General features: G+C 41.0%; 2 protein-coding genes across 2 annotated transcripts in view; one reads left to right on the top strand and one right to left on the bottom strand.

Moving 5' to 3' along the window:
* Nucleotides 1-13,823, bottom strand: part of znrf1 (zinc and ring finger 1) — a 54,255-nt gene extending 40,432 nt beyond the window's left edge. Inside the window, exon 1 of the mRNA XM_053505757.1 lies at nt 12,768-13,823. Within this exon, the coding sequence (XP_053361732.1) occupies nt 12,768-13,206 (439 nt within the window). The 5' untranslated portion in view covers nt 13,207-13,823. The remainder of the gene's footprint in view (nt 1-12,767) is intronic.
* A 2,693-nt stretch (nt 13,824-16,516) lies between these two features.
* gins3 (GINS complex subunit 3) lies at nt 16,517-20,327 on the top strand. The gene is made up of 3 exons (XM_053506341.1): nt 16,517-16,865; nt 18,936-19,169; nt 19,885-20,327. The coding sequence occupies exons 1-3, from the start codon at nt 16,695-16,697 to the stop codon at nt 20,113-20,115; spliced, it is 636 nt and encodes a 211-aa protein (XP_053362316.1). The 5' UTR covers nt 16,517-16,694; the 3' UTR covers nt 20,116-20,327.
* The last annotated feature ends 739 nt before the right edge of the window (nt 20,328-21,066 follow it).

Genomic DNA, 21,066 nt, shown 5'->3' with positions numbered 1-21,066 from the left:
CTTATACAAAGTGATAATCTTTTGTTTTATGACGATCCTTGGCTCCACGCTCCAGTCCAGAAGGTGGCAGTATTACACCAACCACACAAACTCAAAAATAAGAAAAAGTACTGTACATCGTGATCACCGGAAATGACGCTCCGCTATTTTTTCCTCTGAGCGAAAAAAAGAAAGAATGTACATTTTCATAATAGCTTGAAGATCCATTCATTAGTAACAAAGTATCACGCAAGAGAACCAATCAAAAAGAAAAAGCAGGTGATGCTCAGGAAGCACGTGATGCTCTTCGCCTTCGTTGGTTGGTAATTGTTGCCTTGATGGGAAAGTGAGCTAACAGAGAGAAGGGTGGGAACTGGGTACAATTAAAGTAGGGATAAATTTAAAGAAAGAAAGAAAGAAAGAAAGAAAAAAGGAAAGAACCTGAGAGCTACCGAAAAAACCCTACAACGGTGTTTTTACTTACTGTAGAAAATCAAGAAAGGAAAGATCAAACAAAATTATATTCCAAAACCCACAGGGTAGGACTATGGAAAGGGCGTTTCCATGACAACAACATGAATAATACTGTGATGTTTAACAAATGTTTGAATTTTATTATGGCTGCACGATTACAACAAAATTTAAAGACACTATTTTGTATTTAAACTTGTATGTCTCTACATATAATAAAACTGTAAAACTGGAGTGTCTGTACATTAAAGATATTTGTGGAATAAATCATTTGAGGGGGGATGCAAGATGAGTAACAGACCACATCAAGATGATTTGTGGAATTTTAGTCTGTTGGTGCACGCTGAATGAATTTTAGGGGTTTTCACAGGTGTATTTGGCCGAGCTTGAGGTAACACGTGTAGGCTTTGTTTCATTTCAATCGGCCCACAGGAAGAGTTTTGCTACTTTTAATACTCCATTTAAACGCAACACACCCTTTTATAAATTTTTTTTCATCACTTTATCTTAAAATTCAACAGATGGCACTACACATTTTTTAATATAGACGCAGTTGTACATTTTTTAAAAACGCGCTTATGAGTGTGCAATTAAATTCCACGCAAATAAACTCACGGGCATGGCTAGTATCAATTATTTTAACAAATGATTTTGTCACGGAAGGCCTGGGGTACACCCTGGACAGGATGCCCGTCCATTAAAAGGCACACAAGCACACACTCACTTACTCATACACTAAAAGCAACTTTTGGAAACACCAATTAATCTAATTTGCATGTCTTTGAACTGTGGGAGGAAACCGGATTTCCCGGAGGAAACCCACCAAGCATGGGGAGAACATGGAAACTTTGTGGGAATCGAACCACTGACTCTGGAGGTGCGAGGCCACAGTGCTAACCACTACGCCACCATGCCACCTCAACCCCAAAATAATTTACAAAAATAAACCAATACTAAAATTATTGACAAAAAATAAATAAATCTAGAAATTCCTGGCTAAGTTCAAATTACCTGAAGAGAATTGCAGCTTTTTCAGATGTAATAACCGCACAGCTCCATGATTTCATGCGACTAATTGTACAGCACTGGATTTTATTAACACCAGCTGTGTACATGAGCTTACTTTACACTTTAATCTTAATTATTCTAGCTCTTAATTGCATTCCTTCTGTTTTATTAAGTGATCATCTTTCCTCGTTTATTCCCATGAGGCAATACTGCTCTGCATCTCCACATCATCAGGACCTTAACACAACCTGATACACCGTGTACCGTGTGGTTGTTGCTAAGAAACATTAAGAACGGAGAGAAGACAATAATTCCTAACACCCTCTCCTAACCTGACCGTTTAAGCACTGTACATAAAAAAACAAAAATAAATAAATAAACCTGACGACTTAGACTCCAGACGAGCGAACTCGTCTCCACTATGATCGATAAGCTCCGACTCGGTGACCCAGACTGAGAGAGCCACATGTCGTCTCATTACTTACTGTCCTCATCAGTGCGCGATTACTCTGGTCTCGTGCAGGGAGAGTAATTAAAGAGACACAGGACAATCAGGTTCGTCTTTATTTGGTCCTCAGCTCTCACTAGCGTCCACAAGGGGAACATTACTGTCTGAAGTCAAACTCAACCTGGGGTACACTAAACATGTCAGAATACAGCGTGATGTCATACATTAATCCCTTTCTTTCAAATTTGAAAAAGGATAAATAAACGAAATCATACATCCCACCGCAGTACTCGCTCTATAAAGATCCCGTTTTATTCCCCTGTGGTATACTAAACTGATATCAGCGCACACGCATGTCCTTCTGGCTAGAATATATTTATATATGAATTTCTTGATATTTTTGATGTCGCTCTTTCTGTGGGACATCATATTTAATGACATCATGTTCAGTGACATCACACTGAGTGACATCATAGAGTGATGCTTTGTAGATGGAGGAGTAAGGATTAGTAGGTTGTATCTCTAAAATGTGAAATTAAAAGAAATACCACAGAACCGAATCTAAATATTGTGTTAAAGGTCATATGTATTTGTTGTATGTAGTTCCGCTGGCTAACACCGCAAGTACAGTACTTTTCAGACCTGTGGGAAACACGGATTAGTGTCCATGTAATCTCAGCGACTCGTAACGAGCTCTGGAACATACACTATCAACCCAAACAGCCACACACACATACACATAAACAGGCTACAAATGAAATTCCAGCTCCTGTGCTTTTTAGACTACACTTAACAAAAAAATAAATCAGTGCAATGAAAAGTGTAAATTAATAATAACCTGCATATCACATTACACAGTTTAAGGTTATTAAAAAGCTCTCGTGTGGATGATGGTGGAATTGAAGAGCGTGTCGACGCTAGCGTGCAGCATGGAGGCTCGGGTCTGTCAATACCAGTGTTCCTTTAATGTAACATATGATACCTTATCGAACAGGGAAGGAAATCATTAGGGACGACCCGATACGATATCATCACGATACCTGGGTATTGATTCGATGTTTATTGTGATTGTATAAATATTTATTTATATTTATTTGCCCCAACAGTATCACACTGTGTGAATAGATTAGAGGATTATAAAGGAACTACGACCTCTCACAAACATACATTTCCTTTTAACAATCACCTGGATCAAATAATTTATACAATTTATACAATCTAGAGCCGAGAAGCTGTAGAAGCTTGTATGGAGTTTATGAAAGAAAGAAAGAAAAACAGACAGAAAGGAAAAAACGAATGAAAGAACTGACATTTTGCCACCTCGAATGCACATGTATAAAAATTTATGATAAAAAAATAATACTTTGGAGTCAGTGTGCAGATACATGAATGGCCATATAAAATAATTATGTATAAATAATATACATATCTGAATATACATATTATATACATATAAATAATATACATATCTGAATATTTTTCCCCCCAGCAATAAGAATGTTATTCCAGGTTGAGTTAAACCTTCATGCCTGGCTTGGCCCTCGGTCAGCTCAGACGCACCAATGAAAGGCCCTAAACACAGAAACACGGGGACACCAGAGTAAAACTGGATACGCATGTGTCTGCCGCACCACAGCAGACTACTGACCAAATCAGCCGGGTGGTCTATACACGCCCAAGAGCCTTAACATCTCCAAACTCAGTGCTGTTCTGAAAACGACTTTCGCTAAATGACACCGGGACCTTTGGAGAACGCACCCACACTTTAGCTGCCTAAACGATTTCAGAATGAAACATGAGTTCATTACAGAAGTTCCAAGATTGCAGCTCAGGGACAAAAACTGAAAAAACAATGCCCCTGTGCTCTGGGCTGTGGTGTTCGTTCTCCCAAAATAAAAGCTGCCCTGTTCAGCAGGCAGGATAAAGTCGTGTTCCTTAAGGGTGCAGCTTTCTGAGAGTCAAGAGCAGGTTAACACACGCCAGAGAGGAAAAAAAAATGCATCTGTGATGTATTGGAGAGATGAAGTCGAGTTTTACCAAGCATGGTCACCGGCGAGACGCTGTTTACTCTGCACATGACTGAGGGGAACAGCGAGACGCCGGTTCGAGGCGGTGGCTTAACTTTACACTAGAGGGACTCTCAGGATCCGTACATACAGTAAAATGCGGAGGAGTACAGAACACGTGATCAAAAACGTAACAGTCACAGGGCATAGTGGAATTATACTGTATACACACACACACACACACCAGGATAATATTCTGTGATAATGCATTATATTACATTAGGAGTGGGTGATATACTGACTTGCGCACATACCGCTTTATCCTGTATTCAGGGTCGTGGGGACCAGAAGCCTATTCCAGGAGACTTGGGGCACGAGGGGGGTACACCCTGGACAGGGTGCCAATCCATCGCAGGGCTCACACATACTCATGCACACACTACGGGCAATTTGGGAACGGCAATTAGCCTAAACTGCATGCCTTTGGACTGTGAGAGGAAACCCACCAGGCACGGGGAGAACATGCAAACTCCATACACACAGAGACGGGATTCAAACCTGGCCGGGAATCAAACACGGATTCTGAAGGTGCCAGGCGACAGTGCTAACCGCTACACCACCATACACCACCATACACCACCATACACCACCATACACCACCATACACAAGCTGTTGTTCTTGAGTTCTTTGTTTAGTTTTTAAATAATTTTCTACATTCTACAACAATACTGGGAATTTCAAAACTATGAAATAACACATATGACATTTAATTAATTGTGTAAAAACAACATTTAGCTGTCCTTGGTATTTTAATGTTTATATCTCAACATTAACTGCTCAAAGAAGATCATTGCATATTTGGACGCATTCAGCATTGCTTTACCATGTAGAAAGAAAAACTGGAAAAAAAAAAAAAACATTAAACATGGAGTTAGAAAGTGATCCCAAACTGTTAAGTGGTAGTGTATACATGTCCAGCCCTAAGGTAAGTAGAGACGAGGGGGAAATTTTTTTTTAAATAAAAATCTATTTAGTTGTGAATAGAAATTCTTGCCATGACCTGACTGATCAGCCTTGGACATAAACGATTCTGTGCGCGTGATTGAGTGGTGCAACAGAAACACATTTTAATGCCATTAACTTAACAAACGTTGCACATTTTAAAAATCCTCCAATCTGCCCTCTGGTCCAAACTTTGCAAGCAAATTAGTTTCAAAACCCACTCATCACACACATTTACACCAGTCTCAAACACAGTATATTTTACAAAACACATAGTTATATTTTACAAAACAGGATATAGGATGAGACAATAAGCGTCGTCCATTCACGTTAGGCTGGAAACGCTAATACAGCCTGCAGCACACGTCTTAGGGTTGTAGATTGAGAGAAGACCAGAGTACCTGGAAGAAACCCACCAAGCACAAGGAGAACATTCAAACTCCACACACACACAGTTTCGAACCCCTAACCCTTGAGGTTAAACCCCTGCATACTGATGTAATGAAAGTTTTGTTTTACACTTAGACATTTTAATTTTAGTATTTTCATCTCCTGGATTTGATTCATTTATTTATTTATTTATTTATTTATTTTTTTGCTGAATCATCCTGCTCCCAGGCCATAAACAAACTCTTGCAGCTATGGCTTCACTCCAAAAAAAAAGGAAAAAAAAAATAAATCCAAAAACGTGTCCTTGTCATCTGGCGCACTTGTGTAAGAGGCGAAAATCAAAAGGTGGAAGTGAATTCTCCACACTTGGTTAACCCTCTTCGAACCATCAGCTAATTTCCAGACTTAGCAAGTGTGCACTTCTAACATAGCCTACAGCTAAATGTAGCGCTACTGTTCTGCTCTTCCAATTCATCATTTTCATACCTCGGCACATTTGATTTAATAAATATCCTAGCATGCTATTAATAACGAAGATCAATTTCCTGTATAGCCGAATTAACAAGATTATCTCTAGTGTTTCCCTGGTGTCTTAAACCAGTGGAGCGGACCGGCGTTACCCGGCAGCACAAAACCGCTCTACTACATACGCACAAAAACCAAACATATATGTCCTTCAAAACACATATTTTGAATTGTTTTGATTATATTTCTATTAATTTCACATTTTAGAGATTTAAACCTACAAACCCACCCCTCCATCTAACCACATGTGAAGAGTAAATCGAAGTAAAACAACTAACAACTCTTGTGTATAAAAGTAGCAATGTTTTTACGAGCACGTAGCCTTAAAAACCAGGGCAACAAAGCTGTTTACTTACCCCCAATTTTCAACAAATTTCAACAAAAAACTAATTTCTTTGTTTTTGTGATTCATTTTTTACATTCTACAACTGGGATTTAAAAACTATGAAATAACACATATGGAATTAGGCAATTATGTAACAACAAAACAAAAAGTCAGTTATTATTTTAAGACTTTGTTCCAGAGGTCAGCCTTTCTGGAACAGTTCTTGCAAGAACAGTATTGTTGATTGTATTTGCAAAACCCATCAAGCACCATGATGAAACTGGCTCTCATGAAGACCATCCCAGGAAAACAAGACCAAAACTTACCCCTGCTAAAGTTCATTTAGAGTCACCAGCCTCAGAAATCACCAATTAACAAACAGCACCTCAGATCAGATTGGAGCCGTTATGAAGGATTTACAGAGCATAAGTAGCAGATAAATCTCAACATCAACTGCTCAAATGAGATTATTGTATATTTTGGACGCCTTCAGCATTGTTCTACAGTGTAGAAATCTGAATAAATCAGGAATGACCATAGAGTTAGAAAGTGATCCCAAACTTTTAAGCGGTAGTGTGTATGGGGTCAGGATTGTGCAATATAGAGTGAAATATCCTTTTGTTTTCAGCACAGACCATGCAATATGATAAAAGGAATTTTATATTTTATTTTAACCAGCTATACAAACATGACTAAGCAAAAATAATAAAGAAAAAAATGGATCACATTGGCAAAGAAATAGCACAGATACACATGACCACATGTTTTCATACTTGTTTTTGTGACCAGAATATAATAATAATAATAATAAGAAGAAGAATCTGTGCATTTTGTGAGTTCTTCCCTTGTGTGACATCATTCCCATATTCAAGTAACAATAAAATTTGCACGTTTAAATATAAGGATAACTTTGCCTCTATATGACGTATCAGAAAACCCAAATGCACAGTTTGATGTCTGAAGTCAACCTCCGATGACGGCAGGACTTCTGTGTACGCGGTTGTTTTTTTTCTTCTTACTAAATCGATCATTCTCTGTATTGCTGTGTTGAGTTTTAAGCGTTAAACCCCTATTTTTTTTTTTTGTTTTTTTTAAAAAAGAAAAGCCTGTTTTACCCAGGAAACCTAAGTTTTTGATCAGAGCTTGTGCGACCATCAGTACATCCTTCCGACTGTTTTTACAGCAGCTGATGTCCGCTGTATTTACTGTCTCTCATTACATCGACCCTCAAGGTAGCAGAATGAACAGGTACAGGAGCAATAAGAGGGAACTGTCTGCTACTGGTTAATTGATCAAAGACAGCATTGTTCTCTTGGACGGATTTAGTGGTCAAACATGCTTGTGTGGGGAATCACTGACATGCAAAACTCATAAACTAAGCTTCTGATAAGATACAAATCCTCACACAACAGATAAAAGATGGCTTAATTTTAAACATATAATGCGGCAAACTGTGACCGGTCTGAGCCGAAATAAAGTCTGTATTTATAATTATACGTTCAGACGACTGAAGACAGGCAAGTCCCACAGAAACACAAAACAGACAAAAGACGACTCCGTTCCTTCCATAATTTGCATTCAAGTAAACACGAGCATCTTCCATGCCTGAGGCTCGAACTCCTCCCTTCTCACAGACATTGAACCCCAGCATTTAATCCTCATTAACCCCTTCAGAAAAGCTGCTCTAGACAAAAATACCCAACGTCGTCCTATACACCCTCATGGCCCATCTGCCTCACCTGCAGCTCCGTCTACACCTGACCACCTGAGCTCAGGCTCAAAAGCGTGACCGTTATTTCAGGGAAACAAACTCGGAGGACATGTTGACATCTGACTCGTGTCTCTCCTGAGAGCTAATTTGGGTTTCACTAACGAGCGCCAAAGGGACCCGTGGCTCGATTTGAGCCAGAGGAAACCCAGCGCTTCTCCAAGTTCATCCTGGTCTCCCTGCATGCTGCAGAGTTTTGGTGTTTTTCCTGTTTTAAACACACCTTAACCTCGAGGAAGACGTGCCGATGAACTGATGAAAAGCGTCAGGCGTGTTCGAGCAGGAAAGTGCTCGTATTTGCATGAGTGCAGGCGAACAGGAGGATTGAAATCCATTGAGTAGATGTTCGTTCCATCATGTGAGATTAAGCATAGGATAAGAACTCCTTCACTAACCCTCTTGCTCTCTAATGAAGTCAGTGTCTCCCAAGATTAATCCTTCAGTCTTCTTCTGCATTGTTTTTCACATTTTCTTGCAGAATCAAGTTTTAGCAGGTGTGTTAGAGTAGGAAAATCACCGATCATTGATGTTTTTTTTTTACATCTTTAGCACGCTCATTTTGACAATGAAAAAAAAAAAGACTGAGCGACAAGAAAAGATACACACAAACCACAACTTTGCAAAGTTCACTTGCCTTAAGTGCATTCGAAACTTACTTAATCTACGCTTTAGAAATTCAGTTGAGTTACTGTAAGTGTTATTTTTAAAGGATTTCTTCAGGATTAAAGGTTTACCCCCCACAACCACATCTTCAAGTCCGTTTATTCACTTTACTTTAATATCCATTTGATCTCCATCAGGGCGACCGTTTCTCTGGAGCTCATCCCAGGAACATGGAGCGCTGAGTGGTGGGAATACACTGACCTTTTGTACGTGACAAATTAAGGTTCCGCCTACTTCTGGACGACATCAGGGACGTTAGTGACCGGATGTTCGTGCCAAAGCAAACATACAAATAAAAAAATGTAAAGAAAAAAAAAAGGTCCCTGAAGTACTTTTAGCCTGATCATGTCATCTTAAACACTTTGTATTCTTGGAAACTGCCTCGAGGTTGTTCCGAAATGCCTCTGAACCGCAGTGTTGTCTTTCACGGCTAAGTTGCACACAGCATGAGCAACAATTGCATAAATAATATCTTCTCAAGACATACTACCTGCCTGTACAGGGGTATATACAGTACATAAATAGCACTTCTGTGTAACTGCAAGTGCTCCAGCTGCCCTTACTTCTGCTCATCGTGTGCGTTGTCACTGCAATTTGATCCAGGGTTTCAGTAAGTATGCGTTTGGCCTGAGGAACTCATTTTTGCAGATACTAACTAACTACGGATCTACAGACATACGTCGATCGAACAAATCACAAAGTGGCTCAGGTGTATTGTACAAAAAAATTTGAAAAAAAAAAAAAACAACACACACACACACACACTGCAGAGCATTAGATACCAATATTTACAATTATATACACATGATAGTTAAGAATACCGATTTCAGTAAATCCTTAACAAAAACAGAGTTTACATTTTAATATGGTGAGGAGAAAATTCTCCTCACAATTTAAAGTTGCAATCTTGCGATAGTATAAAGATAACTTTTATATAGTATAAAAACACTGAACCTGAGTGTTTTAGTTTTAATGCTTTCATTTGTATATTCTATAAGACTTACTCTGTCAGACTTATGAACAAATCTGACTTACAAATGTGAACTTGTTCATAAGTCAAGGACTTGTTAATTAGAAAGCTTGTGTTGTCAGTATTAGCTAACATTACCTTGCATATCATTTTATTAAGCACAGCATATTCCACAGAGCCTTGTCTCATTTGCAACTGAATGAGTTTATGTCAACCCTATCACGTTACCCAACCAAATATTTAGGCATTTGGCAGACGCTCTTATCCAGAGCGACTTACATTTTTATCATATTATACATCTGAGCTGTTAAGGAGTTAAGGGCCTTGCTCAAGGGCCCAACAGTGACAACTTGGTGGTTGTAGGGTTTGAACCTGGGATCTTCCGAACCATAGACCAATGCCTTAGCCACTGAGCTACCCCTGGATTCCATCAGGAATCACATATTTGCACACCGCCTGAATTATGATAAACCAAATTTAACATCCTTATTACTTTCTCCATTCATTTTCGCATGCTCGTTTCTTTTTTGAATTAGCTACGACATACTGTGTATAAAAATAATCAGCAGATGAGAAGCTATCAGTTGCTGGATTACTCTTTTTTCTCTGTGTGACAAAGCATCAGGTAATCCGGCAATCATCAGGGAATCTTCCTGTTATCTTTGGCTCGGAAATACTGCATGAAAATAATTATGGACAAAAATACAATCGGTTAACGGTGCTTCTGCCATGCGCTGTCGGGACTGACGTTGTAGTTGTCACGTGTCTGCTGAAGATCAATTAACTGTCCTGATTTTCCAAATCACACTGTAGCATGGTTCACATCTTTCCAGAAGGCTAGGATTACATCTTATATCTTTTATGGTCACTCTCCCACTTAGCATGCTAGCAACTAATTTTAGAAATTTATCGAGCAAGACTTTTGCCGTCTGTGGCTAATCTTGCTACTCTTTTGCTCGTCTGAGCCTCTGAAGTTGAAGCCAGGTGAAGGAATAGATAGAACAATGCCAATGTGCAATACAGATGAAAAAGAAACAAAGAAACAGTTGCATTTAACTCCAGGCTCGTTAGATGAGCTTCTTAGATTAGATGGTCTAATCACTGAACAATACTTAATAATAATAATAATAATACTTAATAATAATAATACGTTTTTCGAAGAAATCATGCTCAAAATCTTACTTGTGCTCACCTGCTTTTTGGATAATGAACAATATGGTTAATACAGATGCCGTGGTTCAATCGTCTAAGTCAGGATCGGGATTTGTTTGCTCTCTGCTCTTTCATGATTTACCAACAGAAAGAAAAGCAGGATGACAGGACTGGTTCTCACATGCATGGCAAATAAAGCAGGACGAATACTAAAAACATGGACTTAAGCAGCAAGCCATGTTCATCCACTTAAGTCCCACATGACTGTACGTCTGGTTGCCCAATCCCTGCCTCTTTATCCCCCCCGGCTGTTTTGACACCTAACTTTAACTGTTTATCAGGTTAGAACAGGAAAACCATTTCAGTGTGCAACGCAAAGGGCCTCAAGGACGAGCACCCGGAAACAGTGAATGACAGGAAGTGGGTTGCAATGCTGATCATCTGCTTTGTCTCAGATGAGATGACAGTATACACATGCTTGTGTTGCCCAATTCTGCTACTTTAGTAATTAGGTCCACATATTCCTTTTTTTTTCCTTTCTCTGGTATTGATTTTACTGATAATTACATCATAACTAAAAACTTTCATTAATTATAGTTCCTTTAGAACAATTTAGACACAATCTGAGGTCAGTTCTCACCGTCCTTTTTACTCTTGTTACGATGATAGAAATGGTCTTGGCTTTTAATCTAGCTGCATCATGTTAATTTTCCTTAGAATAAATAAATTAGTGAAATATTTTAGAAGTTACTTCATAATATTTTTTTTTTTAAGGAGGGGAAAAACTGCTTTTTTTCTGCAGTAGAGGTCCCAGTAGAGCTAAAGCCTGTTCTGACGAATCCTGAGGCTGGGCATGAGCCGGGAATACACCCTGGATGGGATGCCAGTCTATCTCAAGGCATTCCTCAACAGACACACACACATCCACCCCACCACTATGGATATTTCTGGTAAATGGAAGGAAAACAGAAAGCCAAGAAGAAAAGAGACCCTTGCAGATGTGCACGTCTGAGTCCTTGATTCAGAAACAGATGTTGATATGCAAATAAACAACTTGTTCCTGTTCGCAGTTTTATATATCACATTCACTCATCATCTATACTGTTGAGTATAGATGATGAGTGAATGTGTATATTTATCCTGTATACTGGGTTGCGAGGGTCTGGGGTGACTTATAGCATAAGGCGGGGTACAAAACCCTGGACCCTAGTGCCAATCCGTCACAGAGTGGGCTGGCACGCACACACACACACACACACACACAATGAACAATTTGAGAATGCCAGTTAGCCTAATCTGAATGTCTTTGAATTGTGGAAGGACACACCAAGCACGAGAATAACAGGCAAACTCCATGCACACAGACCTGAGATGGGAATCAAACCCAGACGCCGGGCCGCAGTGCTAACCACAAAGCCACCGTGCTACACACAGTTATTAAATCACCACACTGCTAATAGTCCTAACTCAATAGACAGGACAAACTGGAGGAATGCTTCAAATGTGATCCCAGTCACTTGTTTAGTGCTAACCTAGTTTAACACTCACTCATCATCTACACCTCTTTATCTCACATGGGGGCCCGGTGCCCATCCCAGGAGACTTAAAGCACGATTTGGGAACGCCAATTAGCCTAATCTGCATTCTTTAGACTGTGGGAGGAAACCGGACTACATGGAGAAAACCCACCAAGCATGGGGAGAACATGCAAACCCCCCACACACACACACAGACCCTGAGATGGGAATCGAACCCAGACCCTGGAGGTGCGGGGAGACAGTGCTAAACACTACGCCAGCAAATGAAAAGGCATTAAACAAAAATGATTGCGCTGGACATGTTAGCCTTCATCCTGGTCAGACAGACCCGAGTTAACATGTGAGCTCATGTCCAGGTGTGTGTGTGTGTGTGTGTGTGTGTGTGTGTGTGTGTAGGAAACATAAAGGGACTCAAACGAAAACACATTTAACAAAGATGGTGTATTTGACAGCCATGTTGTCCAAGCGTGCTGATGTTAATGATAATGATGATGATGATGATGATGGTGCATATTGCTTACCGCTGTGTGCGCTGAACCAGCGGGGCGCGATGTGCAGAGGCAGCGTGTCCGCCAGCGATCCCCGCGAGCCCAGGTACAGCACGCCGTCTGTGTGCCGCCCATCCCCGGCGGGCTCGCGGTAGCCGTGCGCGCGTACCGAGTCCGAGCCCGAGCCGGAGCCCTGTCCTGCCGCGGCCCGGTCCGACTCCGTGGCTCTGGGCGGGGCGGCCTGTGTGGCTGCGGTAGCGGTGGTGGTGCTGGTGTAGAAACCGAAGGGCACCGCGCCGTTATGCTCCATTCCCATACCCGCCACGGAGCTCACCGAGCGGCTGCGGAGCCCCATCGTGCCCGCCGTCCGGAAGTGGCCGAAGTGGGCCGACGGCGGCACCGCGCTGTCGTCTGTAGACACGCCGGGAAAAGGGGGCCGCGGCCGGGCCGCCGTGCTCTGCTTACCCCCCATATGGAAAAACCGGGGGTGGCGGAAATCAGAGGGAGGGGAGTGGTGGTCGAGTCACCCCTCGGATGAGGGGGATTTTTTTTTTCTCCGAGCTCAATCAAGCAACAACCAAAAAACAATCAGACTGAAGAAGAAAAAAAAAATCCGGGTTGTCAAGCAGCTGTGTCCGGGAGACGCGCGAGCCCGCTTTCCCGGTGTAGTCATGGAGAACACACACATCCAGACACACACATCCAGACACATACACACACCTCTCCGGTTCGGATTAATAAAGACAATAAAATGAAACAAAGACAGTGAGCCGGTTTAAGAGCAGAAACACCGACGCACGCCCTCGTCAACTGACTGACAGGACAGGCTGAGCGAAATCACGACAGACGCGATGACACAGCTCAGGGCGCTGAGGACCGAGCCGCGGCACACTGACAGCGCACTCCGCTCCGCTCTCGCTCATTTCACGTCGGAACATTAGGCCATGACATGTGGCAGCGCATGTCACACTCAGCCCGTGTGAGTGTATGAGCGTGTGTGTGTGTGTGTGGGTCCAGCGACGGTTATATGTCCAGGTGCGCTGCGCTGCGCGAGCTCTCCGCTGAGGCGCCGCTGTTGCTGGTAGACAATGGGAGACGGTTAGGGCGCATGCGCAGATTTACCAACCGCCAGTTTAGACTGATGACTTTCATTGAGCATGCGCGATTTTGGCAGCGTGGTTAGAAATTGGCGGCGTTAATGCGCATGCGTGAGTACAACTGGTCTGAAAAGTAGACAAGTTATAACTGTAGGATATATATAAAAAAAAACAATAATATATAATTAAATAAAAAGCAAAGAAACAACCTTTTTTTTCTGGTAACAATTTTTCAGATTTCATAATTTAGTATAATTATTTTTTATAATAATAATTTGATATTTTTTTAGTGGTTAGTGTAGTCGGCTCGCACCTCCAGTGACAAGGGTTAGATTCCTGCCTCAAGTTTGTGTGCATGGAGTTTGCATGTTTTCCCCAGGCTTGGTGGGTTTTCTCCGGGTACTCCGGTTTCCTCCCACAGTCCAAAAACATGCAGGCGTTCCCAAATTGCTAGTAGTGTGTAAATGAGTGTGTGATTAACTCTCATAAAATAGAAACAAATTCAATGGTCATCAGTGGCCTCCACAGTCCCTAGTGGGATTACAGACGTTTCTAGATGAATGGAGGGACGGACGGATGGAGGATGGATAATTATTCCACTCACTCATCGTTTATACAGCTTTTAAATACAACGATTTAGTAAAGTGCGTTTCGAGGCTTGTATTGTTTACTGCGAATGATGTCATGAATGAAGTTTGAAGCCTAGTTGCGAGTGGTGTTCCCAAATTATAGTGTAGTGTGAATGAGTGTGTGAGTGAGTGTATGTGTGTGTGCCCTGCGATGGATTAGCACCCTGTCCAGGGTGTACCCTGCCTTGTGCCCCAAGCCTCCTGGGATAGGCTCCAGGCAATTCACAGTGAGTGAGTGAATTTAATTAAATTGGTGTTCCCAAATTCTTAGTACACGGGGGTCTTGTCATGGAGCAGGTTTTGGACCTTTAAATTTTCAATAAATGACCCTGAATACAGGATAAAGTGGTATAGAAGATAAGTGAGAGAGTGAATTGAATTGAATTGAATTGGGTGGCGTGGTGGTGTAATGGTTAGCACTGTCCCCTGGAACCTCCAGATTTCGAGTCCTGGCCAGGCTTGATTCCTGTCTCTCTGTGCATGGAGTTTGCATGTTCTCCCTGTGCTTGGTGGGTTTTCTCTGGGTTCTCCGGTTTCCTCCCACAGTCCAAAGACATGCAGGTTAGACCACCTGGCGTTTCCAAATTGCCCGTAGTGTGTGAATGAGCGTGTGTGTGCCCTGCGATGAATTGGCACCCTGTCCAGAGAGTACCCCGCCTCGCGCCCTAAGCCTCCTGGGATAGGCTCCAGGCAATTCACAGTGAGTGCGTGAATTTAATTAAATTGGTGTTCCCAAATTCTTAGTACACAGGGGTCTTGTCATACTGGAGCAGGTTTTGGACCTTTAAATTTCCAATAAAAGGATTTGTGTGTGTGTGTGTGTGTGTGTGTGACAATATAGCATATTATGACAGCATACTTTGTGACCATAGTTTAGGCAAAATCCACACATGAACAGGTTAGTCAGGAGTGAATGAAAATATATGTGGAATACAAAAATGTGTAGGACAAAGGCTGAAAACATAAGGAATAACGTTATTAGCGACAATAAAAATAATCAAAACTAGCTTAACAAGAGCATTCTTATGAAAACGGCGACATCTGCTGGCCACAGCGTCCAATTACAGCGTTCAAGAAAATCTCTTTCTATCATTTCCAGTATAAATGCACGCGAAGAGTAACACTGTTAAGGAAATGCCATCATAAACACTAACTGTACAGCAAACCGTGATAAATTAAATGAAAACAGTATTAAGTGTGATAAGTTCTTGATTTTTTTTTAAATTAAAATTTTATTTATGAAATGAAATAAAATAAAATAAACAGCCATAATTTGTTACTTTGGAGATGTTGACTTCTTTAGCACTTCAGCTTTATTTATTTGAAATAAATGCACTTGCATAGATGATACCTACAGTAACAATAAAAGATTGAAACTTCTTCCTGGTGGTTAGCACTGTGGACTCCAGGGATTCCTGCCTCAGCTTCTGTGCACATGGCATTTGCATGTTCTCCCTGTGGTTGGTGGGTTTCCTCTGTTTCCTCTGTTTTTTCCCACAGTCCAAATACATGCAGATTAGACTAACTGGCATTCCCAAATTTCTTGTAGTGTGTGTGTGTTGCGATGGATTGTTACCCATCCAGCATGTACCTCCAAAGATGTGCTCCACAGACCTACAGATGATGACAATGAACATCTTCCTGTAAATGTATTTTATTTATTTTCTGGAAAAAATTTTTTTTTTTCTTTTTTTTTTTTTACTGACTCAATGATGGAGGAGTCATAAAAGAAACATAAAATTGAGTAAACTAAAAAAAGCTTGTGTGTGTTTTAATCTGTTTAAATCTAATACAAATTATGGCCTTATAATTTGCCTAATTATGTTTTATTATTTAATTTATTATATTTTTTATTGTCATTGTAATCCAGTTTTGTGGACTTATTCTGTGCCGTGGTTTAAATTACACTATAGCATCTATAGGATACTGCATAAATATTAACAAATCAACCTACAAAAGGGAAGCTGAGAATAACAGCAGAGGACATTTTTGCCTCGTATTCTGAACTGCAGACGAGAGTTGGGTGCTCTGCTATCGATTATCTCCGCCTGCCTGTCTGACTTCATGATCGATGTGATCGAGGATCGACTCTCTCTCCTGACAGTTCGAAGTCTCGCGCCAATCCTGTTTGCTTCCTTGTTGGTAGTTTTCTTACTTTACTGCCGCTGCGGTTATTTGTTTGTTTGTTTGTCTGTCTGTTTGTTTGTTTAATATTTATCCGACTGTCCCCCCTAATGGACACTCAGTCCTACATGCCTGTTGCCCCGGGGGTCGGGATGGAGGAGAACTTTTTATCCCTGGACGACATTTTGCTGTCTCACGAGCGGCTGCCCTGCAGGACCGACACCGCTTTCCCTAAACTCGGGTTTCTGGAAAAATCCGGCGACACACACGATATACCTGAGGTACTGACACACACCTGACCTGGAAGAGCTTGGAGGGGAAAATACTCTATATATCTCTTGTTATGCTACAAATTACATACAGTACAGTCTAATCAAATGGTGTATGTAATGTTTAAATAAATAAGTAAATAAATAAACACTTTCTTCCTCCCCAAAACAAGTAAACACGTATTAACAAATGACTGATGACAATAAGTAAACAATAAACACTAGGGACGATTCGATCCGATATTATCACGATAGCCAGGCACCGATTCGATTTGTATTGCGATTTCATAAATATTCAGATTCAATATCAGATTTTGTTACAATTCTAAACTGTGGACCGGTATGATTTGGTACCGGCCCGTACGGAAAGAGCGCGGAAATATATATGTGATTTTTATTTCCATTTTATTGTCTATTAAAGATCAGATCGCCCCATTAGTGATGAGAAGTTTGGATCTTTTTAGTGACTCGGTTCTTTAAATATCGTTCATTAAACTCCTTTAGTTTGTTTTGTTCTTTTTATCAGAAATAAAATAAAATGTTACGCTTTGATTAACCAGACCCCCAACTTATCTACATACACAACACTCGTTGGCTATAGTGCCAGTAGTGTCCCTAAGAACATATTATAATGAACAGAGGCCTTGAGCAGCTCACCTCTCATATCTTCTGCTATGCGAGTCACTTGACAAAAGAACGAACGATTCGGACCAGAAGACTCATGGGATGAGCTGCTCATTTCTGTTTCCTGCACATAATCTACAGAGGTTTTGCGATGCTTTGTGCATGCGCGCCCGGTAGAAAATTAACAAGTCACTCTCTGAGACTACTCGTTCTTCTGAGTCACGGTAAAGACTCGTTAAAAAAGAACGAGTCATTCATGAACCACCCATTACTAATTTCAATCTGCACATCGCGACGCTCCAGGCTTGCTCTGTATAATAAACGTCAGACATTAGATGTTTAAAGGAAGGCTGGTCTGGAAAAATTGACTTTATGAGGCCAGGAAGACGAGGGAGAATATCCCAGGAGACTTTAGGCCTGAGGCAGGGTACACCCTGAATAGGGTGCCAATCCATCACAGAACACACACACACAAACTCACCTAGTACAATTTGGAAACGCCAATTAATTGTAATCTGCATGTCTTTTGACTGTGGGAGGAAACCAGAGTACCTGGAGGGAACCCACCAAGGACAGGAAGAACATGCAAACTCCACACACAGACCCGAGACAGGAGTCAAACCCTCAACTCTGGAGGTGTGAGGCGGCAGTGCTAACCACTAAGCCACTGTGCCGATTATTGAGCAATTACTTTGTCCAAGTATCAGAAAAAACTATGTAAGTAAGGTCTCCTTCACACAGGATAAACGAACGCGCTCTGAACGTCCTAGACGTTTATGTTGCGTTTTGTAGTGGCGATTGATTGACTTCTACACCGGCGTTTGTTTGTCTCTGTCTAACGTCAGCCTGCAGCCCAAATTGCAGTGTGTTAACCTGTGGGGGCAGTGTCAGGAACTGGATATGAAAGCCCGCCACTACTGGGTTCACTCTCTGACTGCACAATGTCGGATTAAAGGAAGTTTTTTTGTGGTTTATAAAGAAATGAGAAAATTTCCGCGTATGTTTTTCAACAATTTATTTATTTTATTTTGCCTTTTTCCGCATTTCCCTATGTATAGCATGTAGGATCATGGGATATATCCGGTCCTCCAAAGCGTAAAATAAACGTGAAGAAAACGCACTAGAAGTGTTTTCCTTGCATTCGTTGGGTTTTGAACGGCAAGAAAAAGCAGCATGCAATGTTTTTTTGATGCCATATAAACACGCAGCCGGACAAACGCACGTCACCAAAGCCCGTGTGAACACTCTCATTGACTCCTATGTGTAGAAAACGCTCTGCGCTTGATCCGCGCTCACCGGACGCTACGAACGCAAGAAAAACATTCAGTTTTAACGCCTGTGTGAACAAGCCTAACATATAGCTGAATTTATTTGTTTTTTCCTCAGGTCTAATAAAAATTAAGGTTACTTGCAACTCTAATAATCTAAAAACTTTTTTTTGTTTTGTTTATGTCTTAGGGTACTAAGATGGAGATGCCTCTGTGGTTGGCGAAGGGTCTGTATGAGAGGAAGAGGCGTGTGATCTCAGTGGACTTGCCTAAAGTATATCGTGAGGGCTGGAGGACAGTGTTCAGCGCTGATGCCAACGTGGTGGACCTTCACAAGATGGGACCTTATTTCTACGGCCTGGGCTCGCAAATGCTGCACTTTGAGAACGCAGAGAACCCGGAAATCGCTCAGTCTATCCTACAGGTACAGTAGGTGCTTGGCTGCAATATGAAATGGAGTCAGACATAGAAGCTTCCCAGCATTTGGTGTGAAAGTTATAATGTTTTTGAGAGCATTGAGAACTTTCGCTATATAAGCATATCAGTAGGGATAAAAATAAATAAATGAAATTCTCAATCACAAGATCTATGATTTTAATTTAGTAAGTAGCCCGCATTTTCAGTGCCAGAGTCTCTCAGCTCTTTATAGAATTGGTTTACAGATTCCTGGCATGCGTGTGCGTGTCAGTTTGAATGTTAATCACCGCACACTGTAATATAGTGCATCGTTTTTATGCAGCATATTTTATTATTACCAATAGGCTAATACACCTTAAAGATTTCTTGTTTATGTAGCAACCTCATTTCCCCTCTCGTCTGTTTTAACCACTCAGCACTCATCATCACCAGTATACTAATCACCGACCTGATATATAAAAATATGTAACAGAAAGGCTCTCAAAAAATTAAGAAATAAGGCTGGGTGTTGTGTCAAGACTTTTGCACAGTACTGTTTATACCCTTAAATGTTTGCCAAGAATTACACATATTATTATTAGCTCCAGGCCACTTCCTTTTAACACACATGCGTTCAAGGAGGGCTATTAAAGCAGTCCAGTTGCCGAGCTCTGACCATATTGCTCCAGTTGCAGATTCTCCCATCATACACTTCTATTTGCTTTTCTTTCTATTGTGTCCAGACATTTATTGGGCGTTTCCGTCGCACCATGGATTCATCGCAGAATGCCTACAATGAGGACACATCTGCACTTCTGGAGCGTCTGGACTGCCTGGAGAGGGCGCTGTTCAGATCAGGTCAGAATGGCCTTAACGCCTTCCAGCTGTGGGAGAGAGGCCGGGCGTCACAGCTCACTGCCTCCAGCCTCGTCACTAACTACCGTAAGAGGAAGATCACTGAGCTGCAGTCCTGAGCAGTTGAGCTCGGAGCAGATCAGATCGTAACTATATATATATATGTATGTGTGAGGTGAGAGGGATGGACGGACAGACTAAGGAAGCCAGGAACAGAGACACTGATCAAAGATCAAGCATGGATATTGTGTATATGTGTGAGAGAACTTTGTCTTTAATGTACTTGTGAACTTTTAATAAAGTAAAGTCTTTACTCTTTTGTAAGAAGGTCTCAATTGTATAATGTCCTCTGTGCAGCTTTTGCATTAACTCAACTCCACTGTCGTCACGTTAGTGGCATTCAGGTTCGTCAGCACAGAGACCAGCCACTGCATACACCACCAACAAGCAGACCAACGTCAGGATTACCAAACACATCAGAATTGTCTCGATATGAAACCATTTAATGTGTCTCAGAGTGTAGTGTTCTTTACACAAGAGACCTGGCCTCTGTTCTGATCTCAGTAAGAAATCATTTGCTATAAATAAATAAAAGCATTACATCAGATTTCCTGACCAGTGTAACCAGACCTTTTAGACCATCTTTTGTTTTACTTTCTTCTCTGCTCTTTGCACCAATTTTTTTCTTGTCTTTTTCTTTCCGTTCCTTTTCTTTTTTTCTTTCTTTCCCTATCATCCATTCTTGTTTAATTTAATTCAATTTAATTTCTTCAGCAATTTCAGTTAGGAATAATAAAAATGTAAACAATTTTTCTACCTTCTTTCTTCCATTTTCCAGGCTTTTATTTTCTTTCATTATTTTTTTCTCCCCTAACATTCCCCCCTTTTTTTTCTTTGTCCATTCTTTTCCTCAATTCCCTTTCCCCTTTCACTCCATCTAATTTATTTCCTTTTTTTGTCTTCATTTTTCTTTTGTCCTCCTTTTTCTTTTTCCCCAATTCCCTTTTTCTTCCTTTTTCTATACTTCCCTTACTATTCTTCTTTCCTTTTTATTCCCGTTAAGTTCTTTT

The sequence above is a fragment of the Clarias gariepinus genome, chromosome 10 (genome assembly GCF_024256425.1).
Source record: "Clarias gariepinus isolate MV-2021 ecotype Netherlands chromosome 10, CGAR_prim_01v2, whole genome shotgun sequence".
In the NCBI taxonomy this organism is placed as follows: domain Eukaryota; kingdom Metazoa; phylum Chordata; class Actinopteri; order Siluriformes; family Clariidae; genus Clarias; species Clarias gariepinus.
Note: the sequence above shows the minus strand (reverse complement) of the source record. Positions and strands in the feature narration are given on the sequence as shown.

Excerpts from the sequence above, each read along its gene's own strand:
- gins3 (XM_053506341.1), top strand. The coding sequence starts at position 16,695 with ATGGACACTCAGTCCTACATGCCTGTTGCCCCGGGGGTCGGGATGGAG. Across the intron at positions 16,866-18,935 it reads ACACACACGATATACCTGAG|GGTACTAAGATGGAGATGCC; the intron begins GTACTGACACAC and ends TTTATGTCTTAG. Across the intron at positions 19,170-19,884 it reads TCGCTCAGTCTATCCTACAG|ACATTTATTGGGCGTTTCCG; the intron begins GTACAGTAGGTG and ends TATTGTGTCCAG.